Source organism: Myotis yumanensis, unplaced genomic scaffold, assembly GCF_028538775.1.
Source record: "Myotis yumanensis isolate MYYU_CA2020_CCGP unplaced genomic scaffold, mMyoYum1.0.hap1 SCAF_7, whole genome shotgun sequence".
Lineage (NCBI taxonomy): Eukaryota > Metazoa > Chordata > Mammalia > Chiroptera > Vespertilionidae > Myotis > Myotis yumanensis.
Window position 1 is genome coordinate 31229899 of NW_027223758.1, and position 16471 is coordinate 31246369.

Sequence of the window (16471 nt, forward strand, 5' to 3'; positions counted from 1 at the left end):
TTTTAAGTGTACAGTTCAGTGGATGCTGAGCTGGGTCTTTAGCATCAGAAGGAAAGCCAGAGATAGGCATGAGTCTACAGTGTAGGTACAAGGGAAAGCACGGTCAGGTGCCAGAGTCAGTTCCAGAGTGCAGTGGGGACTGGGACTAGTGACAGGCGAGGCCAAGAGAATTTGAAGTGTCTGATACACAACTACGTTCTCCTCCACTCCTCGTCCTCCTCCCGTGCTGGGTTATCACACGCAGTTATAACAAGCTCCCCAGGGCTTCTAGGCGCTGGTTTTAAGTCTTGAGTGCACATTGAAATCACCCGGCTTCCCGAGTCTGGCGTTCGCTTATTGCTAAACTCTGGAGGCTGGTTCTGGTCTAGGGCTCCCTCTGTTGGTTATCTTTAAGATTGCGGCAGGCTGTCCCCAGCCCTCAGCCTCCTTGGGTCTTTAATATGCAGGCAGCACTCTTACTGCCTCTCTCTGTGATTCCCCAGAGGTGTGGGCCTCTGCTCCATTCTAGGCAAATCCTCGGAGCTGAGCTGAGCCTTAGCCTAGGTCTCCCCCTGGTGCCACAGACTCAGCCCTGATTAACCTCTTCTGACCAAAGGGGAAATCAAGTCCCACGTCTCTCAGAAGTCCTCCCAATGACCTTCAGGCGAATGATAGTGTTCTCCCGGGTGCTCTCAAACCCGGGGGCCGTGGGTGGGGAACCTCTTGGACTAAGATGATGCTTTGACCAGTGACTGACCTTGGCAACACCAATGAAAGCTGACCTTCAGTGAACACGTACTCTCTGCCAGGCACTGTCCTACGTGCTCAACATGATAAACTCGCTGCTCATCACAGCTCTACGAGGTGGGCTGTTAGTATCTGCACTCTGCAAAGGAAGAAACTGAGGCATGGACTTGAAACAATTTTCCCAGTCATAAGTCAGTTGAGAGGCAGAGCCGGGACCCCCAGGAGGTCTGGTGCTCTAAATAACATTATGTGTACTGTTTCCGTGCCCAGGCACTGTTAGCTCCTTGACATTCATATCACATTTAGTTTTGCAGAGGAGAAGCTGGGACTCAGAGAAAATGGAGGAGGCTTGGGTTTGCTCCTCTGAACCAGGGGACCTGTGCTGGCAGAACTCACCGAGCATGCCCAGTGGGCTGCCTAGATCAGTGATGGCGAACCCTTTGAGCTCAGTGTGTCAGCATTTTGAAAAACCCTAACTTAACGCTGGTGCCGTGTCACATATAGAAATTTTTTGATATTTGCAACCATAGTAAAACAAAGATTTATATTTTTGATATTTATTTTATATATTTAAATGCCATTTAACAAAGAAAAATCAACCAAAAAAATGAGTTCGCGTGTCACCTCTGACACGCGTGTCATAGGATCGCCATCACTGGCCTAGATGAATTTGGTGCCATAAAAGTGCATGTGCCTCGTGATTCTGAGCCAGCATCTTTGGGGGATGGGTTGTGAGAATCTACATGTTAACAAGCACCCCAGTTGATCCTGATTTACAGAAAAGTTTGAGAAACCTTACTGCCCTTCCCTCTCCACCCATTACTGCACAGCCACCTTAGATAAAAGACACGGGGGCATGTGTCCCTTTCCCTCCATAACAGCTAGCAATGCTTTTGCTGCAGGTGATAGCATCCCTGATACCACAGGCACCCCTTGGAGAGATGGTGGGTTTGGTCCCAGAGCACCGCAATAAAGTGAGGATCACAATAAAGTGAGTCGAAATCTTTTTGCTGGTGGAGGGTCTTGCCTTCAGTTTCTAAAAACAGTAACATTTGTGAAGCGCAATAAAGCAAGGCATGCCTGGAGTGGCTAAAAGTCTAAAGACCTTTATTGTTTATTTAATAAAATGCCCAGAATTAGTCTATCGACTGGCATAGCTGCTCAGCAGTGCCATCGAAGACCTCGTTCCTTCAAGCTTCCTGTGCTGCTCTCCTGGTTGTTGGCTTTCTTCTTCATGCTTGTTGCTTCATAGTCTCGAGTTGACTGCTGTTGACCCAGGAATCTTGTCCCCAGTTCCCAGGCTTTGTTGCAGCAAGAGCATAGTCACATGACTTAGGCTCAGCCAAAGTTTTCACTTGGAATTTTTTTATTAATCCTCACTCGAGGATACAGTACCATTGATTTTTTTTTTTTTTTTTTTTTAGAGAGAGTGAAAGGGAGTGGGGGGAGAAAGAGAGAAAGAGAGAGAAACATCGATGTGAGAAAGATACATTGATTGATCGCCTCCCGCATATGCCCCAACCAGGGCAAAGATCTAACCTGCAACCCAGGTACATGCCCTTGACTGGGAATCGAACCTGTGATCCTTTGGTGTGCAGGCTGACACTCTAACCACTGCGCCACGCCAGCCAGGGTTCACCTGGAATTTTTAATTGGGAGCTGGTGGCAAAAGGAAGTGGGGAAAATGGGGACTCCATTCTGGGGGACAATGGGGATGGTTCTGGTGGCCACAATGGATTCTGGTGCCGTATTATTCTTAGGTCAAGCAGTGATGTTCTCACTCCAAGGGCTTTTGTAATGCAGTTTTGACTGTGATTGCTGGCTGCATGGCCACTCTTTGCTCCTGCCCACTTTCTGAGCCTGATCATGCAAGTTCACCACTTAGTCTGTGAGTTTCCTGATGTCCTTTTAATACTTTTCCTCTCCTTGACCCAGCCAGTCTCAGTTTCCACTATTCACAGACAGGTCCACCATGCTGGGCTCCTTCAGGTCTCAATGGAGAGACACGAGTCTCTCCTCAGAGAGGCCTTCCCTGGCCACGGGGGACGGTAGCCTACTATTCCCCAGGACAACACCCGCGTCTTCCCTTCATTATTTGCTTGTTTATCTGCTTCTGTCTGGCTCCCCATTAGGATGTAAACTCCATGAGACATGAACCCCTGTGTGTGCAGAGCAGAGCCTGACACATAGTAGGTGTTCAAGATGGTTGTGGTTGACTGAATTGATGCATAGATGACTGATGGACGCATGGATAGTTAAAGGGGCTTGTTTTGGGACAGGACTGACCTGGGAGTCCCAGATGGCAGATAACCCCTTATCTCAGGTCACATTCCTCCCTCCAGAGTCACCTGGCGTCTGCGGGTTCTCTTCCTTCATGATGAGCGGGTGCATCATTGCCTATGAGAGAGCACTGAGAAGAGGAAACCCTATTCTTAAACAGATCATGAGGCTTGTCCCTGCCTGGGGTGGGGTGTCTGCCTCCCCAACAAACAGGCACCAGCCGAGCATAGTGGGGAACAATAATAAAATAATATTTACAGAAGAGGCTATCATTAACTTTAATGCCCATGTATAATGCCTACGTACACCTTGATAACCCTGGAAATAACAGGGAGACATGAATGACACTGGGAAATCATTCACCAGGCTGACATGTGTTGGAGCTTGTTCCAGTTACTATTGTTTCATAACAAACTACCCCCAAACTTTGTGGCGTAAAACGTCCACTCACTGTTCCTATGAGTGAGGATTTCAGACCTGGGGTGGCTTGCCTCAGCTCCACGGTGCCTGGGGCCTCAGCTCGAAGACTCGCCGTAACTCAGTGTCTGGGGCTGAAGCTACCTGGAGCTCATTTGCTCACACGGTTGGCGGTGGATTCTGCTGGGTGGCGGGAATCTTAGCTGGGCTTCGGCGGGCACACCTACGTGAGACCTTTCCATGGGGCCCGCCATTCTCACGGCACAGAGGCTGGGTCCGCAATGAGTGTCCTGAGGCAGGAGCCAGGTTGTCCTTCATGATGCATCAGACGCCACATGGCATCACTTACTTGCATGGTGTTCATCAGGGTGGTCTCCAAAGACAGCCTTTGGAGAAGAGAGGGAACTAGGTTCCACCTTCTGATTGAGTCTGGAAGAGCATAAGGAATCAGGGCTGTTATGGTTTTGGAAAATATAACGTGCCACAAGGCCCCTTTCCCTGCTCCATTCTGAAGTTAACTCTGGCCAGTCAACGTCTGGCTTTTCCCAGTCCTCGTCCGCCTGCCTCTCCGGCCCCATGGCCCTCAGGTTTAGTAACACATCCTCCCTTCTCATGTCCCTCCCGGCCAGGGTCCATGGCCCTTTGCCTGCAATGAGGAAATCTTAACACCCTTCAAGGCCAGTTCATCTGAGAAGTCCTTCCTGATTGCTCTAGCCTCCCAGCTGGACCTCACGTGTCCCTTTCCCTCTGAAACCTGCTCTTTCTTTGCAGGACTGTGTGGAGCTCTGAGAACCTGGGAGCCGGACCAATGAAGATGCTTCGGCTTAGGCCAGGGTCCCAGCACAATAGTTAGGGAGTCAGACACAGCGAGGTGGCTGAGGGGGGCCAGCGTGAGCCTGGAGGGGCAGATAAAGAGCGTCAGCTGGTGGAGGGAGAACCGCAGGGCTGTGTTCCCTGAGACCTGGAGTCACCAAATTGCTCAGGCTGACAGGTGTCTGCATCAGTTGGATGACTCCTTTCTCACATCCCCAATCTAGTCTCTCAGGATGTCTGGTGGGTTCTGCCTTCTCTACCACTTCTCACCCAACCCGTCGCTACCATCTTGGTCCGAGTCACTATCACCTCTTACCTGAGTGGTTACAGTAGCCTCCTCACTGGACTGCCTGCCAGAACGAGAGGGTACTTTCTTTATTCTTAATTTTTATTTTTACCTTTTGGACCCCCTTCACCCATTTCTCCTACTCCTGCCCCTGCCAACCACTCCGCCCCGCACCTCTGGCAATCACCAATCTGTTCTCTGTGTCTAGGACCTTGTTTTTGTTTGTTTGCCTGTTTTAGATTCCACGTATAAGAGAGACCATATGATATGTGTCTCTCTCTGGCTGACTTATTTCACTTAGCATAATGCCCTGGAGGGCCATCCATGTTGTCTTAAATGGCAAGATTTCATTCTTTTTTTATGGCTGAATAATATTCCATTATACATATATATATACCACAATTTCTTTATCCTTGTATCCATCAATAGATACTTAGATTGTTTCTATATCTCGGCAATTGTAAATAATGCTGCAGTGAACATAGGGGTGCATATATCTCTTCAAGTTAGTGTTTTTGTTTCCTTTGGATAGATACCCAGAACTGGATCATATGGCAGTTTTATTTTTAGTCTTTTTCAGGAACCTCCTCTATACTGTTATCTGTAGTGGCTGCACCAAGTTACATTCAGAGGGTTTCTTTTAAAACACGTCAGATCCTGTCACTTCTCTGCTCGAACCCCCCTTGGGTTCCCCGTCTCATGCAGGATAGAAGCTAATGTCCTTACGGTGGCCTACAAGGCCCAGTCACGTCTGTCTCCATTTTGATTACTCTCGCCCTCCCTGCTCCGCTACAGGAACATTGCTCCCTTTATGTTCTGCATGCACATCGGGGACATCTCCCACCTCACGGCCTTGCCCATGTTCCTGGAACTCAGTCCTTTAGATCTGCACATGGCTTGACCTCATAGTTCATGTCAAGTTTCTACCCGAATATCACCTACTAGACTGGCTGCCCGCCCCAACACATATCCCCTCCTGACTTTTGTTCATCACCATACTAATGACTACTTGAATTTGTATTTTGTATTTATTTGATTACTCATTTTGTTATCTACCTTCCCACATCCACTCCCATATCCCCGTCTCCCCATGATAACAGACTTCCAGGAAGTACAGATCCCCTGGTCACAGTAGGGGCTCATTAATCACTCAGTGTGACTCAGTGGAATCTTGGCCATGGAACTTAATGGCTTGGTCACCCTGGGAGGTGACATCTTCCAGGATCAGGCGAGTTGCATGGCCAACGTCATACACAAAAATACCAAAGTCTTTCTGTAGAGTTACGCCCCCAATCCTCACAGGCTGGGTCTTCAGTCTGAAGCAGTGGCCATCAGATGACTTTACAAAAGCCTGTAATTCCCACAATGGGACTGTAGGAGGCACCTCACCCTCATCCCTCAAAGGCCCAGAAATATTGGGAAGGGCACACTCCAAACTGAGAACTTGAGTGTCCTCTGGGGAAAAGTGCCAGAGGGGTCGGGGAAGGGGACTGCCTATTTTTTCACTCTCTTATATGCTATGTATTTAAGGAATTTTTATGCTGTGAATATATTTGTATAAAATATTTTGATAAATGTGTCTGTATATATTTAGAATTTTTTATTTTATAAGAGGGATAGCTAATTTGCTACACAGTGGCCATAAAATCTGAATACATAAGCGACATTATTTTATTTTGTTCCAGATTAAAACCCCTTGATTACATCTTCTGAGCCATGCTAAAGGTGGAGGTTTATTCAGTGAAAATCAGAGACACAGATCATCCGAGGCAGCATGCGGGATTAATGAAATTGCCATGTTCACACTCCAATTTCATGCAGTTTTGCGTAATATAACAAGTTATGCTGTTTAAGAATTCAAGCCTGGTCCTGGCCGGTGTGGCTCAATTGGTTGAGCATTGTCCCATGAACCTAGAGGTCGATGATTCGATTCCCAGTCATGACATGAAGAAGAAGAAGAAGGAGAAGAAGAAGGAGAAGGAGAAGAAGGAGGAGGAGGAGGAGGAGAGAAAATTTTAAGCATTTGCCCTCACTGGTGTTGCTAACTGGGTAGGGAGCCTGGCTCCATGCGTTAAAAGGTATCAGGTTTGATTCCTGGTCAAGGGCACCTGCCTGGGTTGCAGGTTCAATTCCTAGCTCTGGTTGGGATGGCGTGCTCTCTCTCCGTCCCTTCTTTCCACTCTCTCTAAAAGTCAATGGAAAAAATGTCCTCGGATGAGGATTAACCCCAACAAGAGCAACAAAAAAGAATTCAAGCACATTGAACTTATCATGTAATATCATTGAACATATTATATATTATAATGTGCTATCAAGAAATCATTTTATGCACATTTGCCTGTCTCCACCCTGTAGATTGGCAGTCATTGACAGATAAACAAGTGATTCCAAAAAGTGCTGCAGGTTATTATAAAGTATGTGAAAGCTAGTATGAGAGCAAAAAAATGGAGAGAACCTGCTCTAAGCCTCCGTTTCCCCATTGGTACAAGGTGGGCAAATAATGTCCACCACTGAAGGCTGCTTGGAGGAGCAGTGACATAATGGCAGGATGAGTCCCTACTACCGGACAAGCTCCAGGGCATGCTGGTTGAATCAGGGCATCAGGTGTTTGAGGCTGGCTCCTGGGCAGGTGTGATCAAGGGTGGGAGAAGGGTTTGCCTCCAGCCAGAAGCAGGATGGGTGAAGAGGCTGCTTCTGGGAAGAGGGACTCTTAATTTCCCTGTCAATGACACTTCTTCAGTATAGAAATGGGAGCACATGACGAATCATTACGGGAAAGTAGGCTGGGAGGCGGCATCCATGAATGCCTCTGGAGGGCTGGGCGCCATAGCAGAGACAGACTTCCTTTAGTTTCTGCATCACTGACTCCCCTGTCTCTTTGTAAACCTGTGATGGCATTTATCGCTGGCTATCTTCTTAGACTTTGTGTAGGTTGCACTGCATAACATAGAGGTCAGGCACGGGAGCCAGTCTGCCTGGGCACCGATGCTGCATGTCCTAACTCTCCTGTGACCTAATTAACTCCCTCACCTGTAAAATAAAGATACTTTTCATCCTTTCCTCAAAGGAGTGTTGAAAGGATAAATAAACATTTATAAAATGCTTAGAATAGACTTCTGGTTTCCAGCATGTAAGAAGCTTGGAAGTTGCCACTCTCTCCTAATAAGTAAAAAGCTGAACGAATTGAGACATCAACAACTCTTCTTGGAACTGAAAGAGAAGTGAGGCCATAGAGTAAACTCCTGCCCCCGAACTGAAGAGATTGACAGGCGAGTACAGAGAATCTCTACTTACAGGAGCAGAAGCCCAGGAGCAGCAGCCTCCATGGGAACCATTGCAGAGGAGGGAAACCTGAACTGTGATTGACAGATTGCTGGAGGCTCAGTGTGGACAAGTCTGAGAGTTAAAAACTCCATGGGGACCCCGTCTCAGAGGATTCCTGAGACTTTTGTGAGTTTACCTCCAGGAGCCCTATCTGGTCCTCACAGTGAAAATCAGAGCCAAATTGCCTCATGCTTCAGGCAGGGGTCAGAGGTAAGCAGCTATTTAAAAAGACTCCAGAGCATTCCGTTTTTCTTAACAAGGGCTGACTTCAGGGGAAACTATTTTACTAGACCCGAACCTGCTGGAGTTTTTCCAGAGTCTAGCTGACCAGGGGGAGGGAAATACCCAACTTTAGCCCTCACTAGCCTCCCATGTAGGAGAAAGGAAATACACAGCTAATAAGCTATTATAGCAAGGTTGCAGAATTTAAGGTTGATAGACAAAGTCAATCATTTTCCCATATCCCAGCAATGAACAAGTGGAATTTGAAATAAAAACCATAACATAATATTGCTTACTTTAGCACCAATAAGAGTGAAATAGGTATAATTCTAAAAAAATATGTACCAGCTCTACAGAAGGAAAACTACAAAACTCTAATGAAAAAAAAATCAAAGCACTAAATATAGGACAGCTATCCCATGTTCCTGGATAGGAAGACTCAATATTGTCAAGATGTCAGTTCTTCTCAACTTGATCTACAGAGTCAATGCAATCCCAATCAATATCCCACTGAGTTATGTTGTGGACATCAACAAAATGGTTCTAAAGTTTATGTGGAGAAGCAAAAGTCCCAGAATAGCCAACGCAATGTTTAAGGCAGTGATGGCAAACCTGTGAACTCATTTTTTTGGTTGATTTTTCTTTGTTAAATGGCACTTAAATATATAAAATAAATATCAAAAATATAAGTCTTTGTTTTACTATGGTTGCAAATATCAAAAAATTTCTGTATGTGACACCGCACCAGAGTTAAGTTAGGTTTTTTCAAAATGCTGACACGCCGAGCTCAAAAGGTTCGCCATCACTGGTTTAAGGAGAAGGATGACATCAAAGGACTAATTTCAAGACTTATTATAAAGCTACAGTAATCAGCACAGTGTGATATCAGCAAAATAATAATAATAATAATAATCCTATATAATAAAAGGCCAGCGACCATGACGGCATAATGACCAGAATGACCGATTGACCAGTTGCTATTTGGTACATTGCCCACCTCTTGGTCCCTCCCCCCAGCTTGCAGGCTCCAGTAGCTGGATGGCCAATGGGGAACCATGGGGACCCGGGGTGGGTATCGGTGGAGGGGCAGGACTGGGGACTGGCAAATGGATGGAAGATGGCCCTGATCGTAGGCTAGGCCTAGGGACCCTACCCATGCACGATTTCGTGCACTGAGTCTCTAGTAATAATAATAATAAAATACACAAATAGATCAATGGGATGGGATAGCCCAGACCCACATAAATATAGTAAACTGATCTTTGACAAAGGAGCGAAGGCAATACAATGGAGCAGAGATAGTTTTTTAAACAAATGGAGTTGGAACAACTGGCCATTTATATGCAAAACAATGAATCTAGACACAGACCTTACACTCTCCACAAAAATTAACTCAAAATGAATCACAGACCTAAATGTAAAATGCAAAACTATAAAACTTCTAGAAGATAACCTAAGAGAAAGCCTAGATGACCTTGGGCTTGGAAATGATTTTTTAGATACAACACCAAAAACACGATCCATAATAGAATTAATAAACTGAACTTAATCAAAATTAATAACTTCTCATCTACAAAGGACACTTTTGAGAGAATGAAAAGATAAGCCACAGACTAGAAGAAAATATTAGCAAATGACCTACCTGATAAAGAACTGTATTCAGAATATGCAAAAAACTTTTAAAGCTCACCAAGAAGAGAACAACCTGATTTAAAAATAGACCAACGATATTAATAAACACCTCAGCAGAGACGATATATGAATAGCAAACAAGCATATGAAAAGATGCTCCATGTCATATGTAATAAGAGAAATGAAAATTAAAACAACAACGAGATACCACAGCACACCTATTCGGATGACTAAAATCCGGAACACTGACAGCACCAAATGCTGGTGAGGATGTGGAGCAACAGAAACTCTCAGTCGTTGCTGGTGGGAATGAAAAATGTACAGCCGCTTCGGAAGATAGCTTGGTAGTTCTTACAGAATTAAACATACTCCCTGACCATACAACCCAGTGCTCACACTCCTTGGAATTTACTTCCAAAGAAATCACTGGCAAAAGGGGGAAACATCAGGATGGGTTTAGACCAGAGATTTTCAGCCGGTGTGCCACAAGAATTTTTAAAACATGCAATACCTGACTATTTAGTCAGGGGCAAGGACCTCTTTTTGTTTAAATTGTCAAATAAAAAAATAGAACACTCAGCACAACAATCGCTTTCCCGTGTGAGTGAATCAAAATCATAACTACTTTTTTTTTTTTTTTTTGGTCAGATCGGCAAAAAAATATATTTTTTGGTGTCCCGCGGAATTTTAGTCATTAGTGTATGTGTGCCATGAGATGAAAAAGGTTGACAATTGCTAGTTTAGACCAATTGGTATTGAACAACAGAGGAAACCAGGACTCCATTAGCAAGGAAGAAGGAGACATGGCTGTAGGCCACCAGAAGCATCTGACACACTATCATGGTGGCTTTGGCTCTGAAGGTTTTGGACCTTCAGAGAAGGGTTTGAACCCCAGTTTCTCCACCTCATGGCTCTGTGGTCTTGCACAAATAACATGCCTGAGCCTCATTGGTAACCTATCCCTTAGGTTTGTTCGGAGGATTAAATCAGGTATTGCATGGAAATGCTTGGTTTAGGGCCTGGCACATAGTAAACATTCTCAAGTGGCAGTGTTTAACTGGGTATTGAATTGCATCGTCTCTTCAAAAGTGTAAGGGTGGGACCCAACAGACGGACAGTTAAAACAATAGATAGAAGGGGTTCCCACGAATCACACTGTCCTTTCAGAGGAGTCACGGGTACAAGTGCACGCGTGAACACACACACTCACTCATGCATCAGACCTTCCGTGTGCACCGGGTAAAAACTCTTTTCCTGGTTAAAGAGGGCAGGGATGAAGTGCCTGGCCTCTGTCCTTGAGGAGTTCCCACACTGCTCAGGATTGCCTTCAGGGTCAGTGTGTCAGCGGTGAAGCTGTGCTGCTCAGCGCTCCCTTCAGTGAAACTAATGTGCCGATTATCTGCACAGAGGGCACCTGCAGCCCATTCAAGACCTGACTCAGCTTTCGAGCGGCGGCCATGATCGTCCAGCGCAGCCCCAGCCATTGCTGCCCAGGGTGACCTGTGTGGGAACCTTTGTACTGTGGTCCCAGCTTCTCAGAGCGGCACCTGGGCTCTTCTTCCCAAACCTCTTTCTTTCCGCTTTGTCTCTCCTTTCACAGCGGCAGACCGGCATTGTGGTCTGAAGGCTTACACGCTATTCCTGCTCCCACTTATTTTTTCATAGGCATCACCCCCAATAACTCTCTGTACTTCTAACTCCATCTTGACACTCCCAAGGATCTAACTGATGCATTCTATTTTTTTTTTTTTTTTTTTTTACCTCATTTGATTCTCATTTTGAGCTCCCACCAGGCGGGGACCCAGGTAACATCTGCCTGGTTCCAAACACTAGTGCAGTTTCAAAGGGCAGACTTCTGCCCAGGGAGGAGATTTTCTGAAGAGCATACCTGAGGCTCCAGAGATTGTCCCTGAGGCAGCAGGTTTGGAAGGAGCAAAGAGTGGGTTAAGGATGCCAAGATCAGTTCTGGGAAAAGGCTGATCATGCTGTTGATTACTACAAGGAACAGTTCCCCACTAGGCATGTCCCCAGCTTCTCTCTGCCCCTGGGCAGGTGGTGGGGCTTACCTTACGGAATAATTTGGGAAGAATAGCTAGGTGTGTGTGTGTGTGTGTGTGTGTGTGTGTGTGTGTGTGAGACTCAAGTTCACCTTTGCTGCTCTTGGCTCAAGGGTCCTCCAAGTTCCTGTGGGTGTTTTTGCCACCATGGAGGGGAGTGCCACCCTAGGCCTGCATGGCCCATGTCTTGGTGGGTCAGGGTAATGGAGACTGCTGGTTACCCCAATACCCAGTTCCCTTATTTCTATAGTGATTGAAACCCTGACTATTGGCTGGATAAACGTCCTCCAAGCTAATGACCACATTCCCCAACTTCCCCTGCACTAAGTTCCAGCCAATGGGATGTGAGCAGAAGTGAAATGTAGCATTTTAACTTTCAACTCTCAGATTGTTCCCTTAGTGGGAACTATTCCTTCTTGCTGGGTTGACTGGGGACATTTTGCCTGAGCTGGAATAGCCACCTGGAACCACAAGGTGGAAATTACACGTGGAGGATGACAGACTCTTAAGACCAAGCAGCCTGGGTTCCTGGACGGCCTCCTTTGGCTCTTTCACAAGAAAGAGGTAAGTGCCTACCTTGGTTAGGACCCTGGCATGTTGGGGTTCTCTGCGGTGACATCTGAGTATACACCCTAACCCAAGCCTCCTGTTCTGGGGTTCAGCTAGCAGGCCCCCTTGCATCTCACACTATGCTGCAGCCTCCAACTTCAATTCTACTAGAAATAAGTGCAGTGTTGGGCCTCTGCCTGCTATTTCTTTGTTTTATTGCTAAAATTCTTCAGAACCCACACCGGGTGGAAGAGTGTTATTAGATATAAGACACATGTGCCTGGGGTTGATTAAAAACTCCACATGAAATTTTAATGTCACACCTTAGGAATCGCTCTCGAGAGTAGAAACCCGCAGGCAGGGATCATGCTGTTGTGGATTTTTAATCTCTTTGGAGCCTGTGCGCAGCCCAGAGCCTGGCACTAAGCAAGCATTCAGGAAATGCTGGCTGACAAGGCTGAAGCCTGAGAGAATGAAGGTCCCGGGCAGGCCTCACGGGGCTGGGAGGAAATGGAAAACTCTGGATTTCTTTCTTTCTCTCAGAAACCAGAGCAGAAGTCTGTCTATTTCACCTCCCCCTCCTCGCTGGGGGCTGGTGCAGAGTGTCTGAGGGACAGTGGAGCACCCCATCTCCAGGCCAAGTCAAGGAGCAAGGGAGGCCCTGAGAACATTGGAGAGAGCGGCGAAGCTTCAAGATGAGAGACAAGACTGCCATTCTCAGGGGAGGCCCACTGTGCGGAGACTGGGCGCCCAGCTGCGTGAGGACACCGGAGCTGCTGGGAGATCCTTGACCTTGGGAGCAGGGCAGGTGATGGGCTCAGGTTCTTGTGCTGGCTGCCCCCAGGGACATTCTGGAGGAGGGAAGCTGGGGCTGGAGCACCTCAAAATGCAAGAGGAGAAGAGGGGCCCACTGGGCAGCTGCTCGTCCATTGTTTGGCGAGGCAACGAGGTCTGAGCACCCATGGGCAGTGGACCCCAGGAAAGGTAAGTGGGCTCCAGCATCATGAAAGCACCACGACTTCCAGTGCAGGGGGAGGTGATGGGTGAACCTCTGGGGGCCGACACTGAGGGGCATGTTGCCCGCATCAGGGAACATGTGGTGCAGAAAGCCTGCATTTACACGCCGGCCACACAGAGGGCATCGCTGGCCATGCTGCAAGAGCACTGGTGAAATAGGCCTCGGGCCTTTTTCTCCCAATTCTCTCTCTCTCTGCTCTGACCCTGAAGGAGCAGGCGGCACATAGGAGGAGGGGAAGGAAGCGGAGGAATGGGACAGAGCCTTCTGCAAGCCAGAGTCAGGCCCCAGCTGAGCAGAGGGCGGGAGCTTTGAGCTGGACATGAGGTTGGACTGGTCTCTTACATTCAGAAAGTGAGGTGTGATTGCCCAAATGGGATCCGTCAGCACAAGCAACAGCAAAGCTATGGGGTCTGCTTGGAGTTATTTCAAGGGGCAAAGACTGGGGAGCCATCAGAGCGTGTGTGAAGGCAGGGAATGTTCCGCTGAGTTAGCCATGCTGAGGCCACCAGAAGTGGCACATTCTCTCCTGGGGCTAGAGGAGGAGTGTGGCACCAGGAGGAAAGAGCCCAAGTGAGCCGCGAGGCCAGGCCATCACAGGTCCTGCTCTGTTCCCATGAAGACAGAAGCCTTCTCACTGTGACACCTGTGAGGGCCCTGAGCTCTGGAAGCCTGCGTGACCAGGAGCCCCCTCCCAACGCGGCCTAACCTAATGTGGACATCACATTAGAAACTTTTCCTAAACTGACTTGAAACATCTCCCTAGTTTTGCATCTGGAGCCACACATAACAAGCCGTGCCCTCTGGATGTTGGAACATTAAAAGCAAGTCTTCCCAAGGCCATCTCTTCTCCGGAAGGACCCGGCCCCAGCCCCTCTCTCCTTCCCCACCACCTTAGGCGAAGCAGCAGTCTTATGGAGTCGGTGCAGTGCGATGGTGCTCTTTTTAACATTTATTTTGAGTATAAGGGTGTGAGTTGCCATGACAGATGGCTAACCATCCCCTCCCCTCCACAGTGGCCTGAAGGAGGAGCAGGAATGTCCCAGCTGCAGGCTAGGGATCAGCAAACAGTCCAGACCGTCTTGTTCCCTGTATCCATCCAGAGAGCCGCTGGGTCAGGTGCCACTCCCCCTGCTGCACGGATGGGTGAGAGGGCTGAGCCGGACCATGGGGCTCACAGGCAGGCGGCCACAGGGAGAGCCAGGGGAAGTGCAAAGTGGTCACGTCTCAGGCCGGGTGGAGCCAGCCCAGCCTGGGAGTAAGGGAGGGGGTGTGCTGAGGCTGGAGCTCCTTGTCCAGGCAGCCTTGGGGGACAGAGTGGGTTTCCCAGGCTGGACAGGCAAGCCCTGCCTGCTCCGTGGTACCCAAGTTTGTGTGGCGCCTCTTGGGCCCTTCACACTGCCACGTCGACAGACAGCATGGCCTTGATCGCAGGGAACTTGTTGCAGGAGAAGTCAGCGACCAGCTGCTTGGTGCCACTCCGGGTGGGCATGATCTCAAAACGTACCCGGGACTGCTCCTTGGGGCGCAGGTTCGGCACGCTGGTGGGGAAGGGCATGAATGAGTGTTGATGGTGACATTCACAGACCGCAGGCTGGACAGGCCTCTGTGGCCTCAAGTCCTGCTCTGGTGGGGGCTGGACAAGGTCACTGCTTCTTTAGCTCCTTCTAGCTGCTGCCTGGGTCCCGGGTCCCTCCAGCCCTGGGACCCATCGGCAGGGGTGGTGGGGGTCCTCTGATCTCCCAAATATGCTAAGCCCTCGGGACCAGCTCCAAGCTTTGGTAACCTGGACTTTCCAGGAGTTTAGGTTTGGTGAACCCTAAACCAAAGGCACATGTGTGTGCCTATGGGCAGATCTCCAGTTCTGATGCTAGAGAACCTCTGTGTGCCCTGCCTGGGAGGCCCCCCTCTGGCCGCCTCCCGCCATCCCACATGGGCCCCAGGCCTGAGACTCACTCGATCTTGAGGTTGCCCAGCAGCAGGCCGCTCCCCTCCACCATCAGCACGCAGTTCTTCACCGGCTCATCCAGCGGGTTGGAGAAGATCATCTGCACGTTCACGGGCTTCCGCATCCGGGCCTGGTCCATCAGCTGCAGGGAGAGAGGATGGGAGTGAGTCAGCCGCCACTCACTGAGAGCTGACAGGCTGGGCGGGCGACTTGGTGACGGGAAGATGTCACTGAGGACGAAGGTGGAGAGGGCTGTCTGTTTAGTCCTCCTAAGTGCCAGCGCCATCCATGCAGGGTTTTCTAGGAGATTGGTAGAACCCCCCCCCCCCCCCCCCCCCCCCCCGGCATGCTACAGAAAGGACACCCATGCTTAAGGGAGAAGCTGAGAGCACTTTAACCTCCCTGCCGGGTTCACAGGCCCCCTTTCCAGTTCTTCCCAGGACAGCCTGGCTCCACTGTGGGCCGCTCTGAGGGTTGGGAAAGTTTTCATTCGGAACTTAATAACAGTATTTTTCTTGAACCTCCGCTCACTGGTTCTCTTTCTTCCCTTCCAGCCTGGAGGCTCCCTCCCTAGGAGGCTGCAGCTTACTCCCCTCCCATGGAGGGGCCCTCACCACCTTTCAGGCCATTCTCCTCTGATGACACCCCATCTAGTAATGCCCTTCTAAACTTCTGGGGCCTGGATTTTCCCCATATGTCATGTTGTGGTCTGGACAGGGCTCCAGCATTGTGCCATCTTTGGTCAGAAAAGCAACCTGGACGATCTGTTCACTCCCAAAGCTGAAAGTTATGGTTCTGCCAAGGAGGGGACACAACTGGGCCTCAGCTTCCTCAGCTGATGAAACTAGTCCTTCCGTCCTGCCCTCCTGTCCGGGCCTGGAGGAACCAGATGAGATCAGGGATGGGAAGGAAGCGTGTTGGGAATAGAAGCTAACAGCCAACCAGTACCAGACAAGATAAGGAGTTTTGGCCTAATTATTATCTTTTCATATAGATCGCCCCTCAAGAGTTTAAAAAATCTGCGCCCTGCTCTCAGTGAGCTATGCATTGATTCATTCAACAGAGACAAGAATGTCTTGATTCTCTGGAGGCCGAAGTAGAGGAGAGAATGCGCTGAGAGGAAATTCAGATGAAGATGGCCCAAAGAAGAAAGAGCAGATGCCTTTTAACAAGATTCAATAAGAAAGTTCTCAATGGCACAT

General features: G+C 48.6%; 1 protein-coding gene across 1 annotated transcript in view; it reads right to left on the reverse strand.

Moving 5' to 3' along the window:
- Positions 1 to 14250: 14250 nt before the first annotated feature.
- TGM3 (transglutaminase 3) overlaps positions 14251 to 16471 on the reverse strand; it is a 36874-nt gene continuing 34653 nt past the window's right edge. The window contains exons 12-13 of the mRNA XM_070420052.1: positions 15278 to 15411; positions 14251 to 14862 (exon numbers count right to left, since the gene is read on the reverse strand). Of these exons, the coding sequence (XP_070276153.1) occupies positions 14715 to 14862; positions 15278 to 15411 (282 nt within the window). The 3' untranslated portion in view covers positions 14251 to 14714. The remainder of the gene's footprint in view (positions 14863 to 15277; positions 15412 to 16471) is intronic.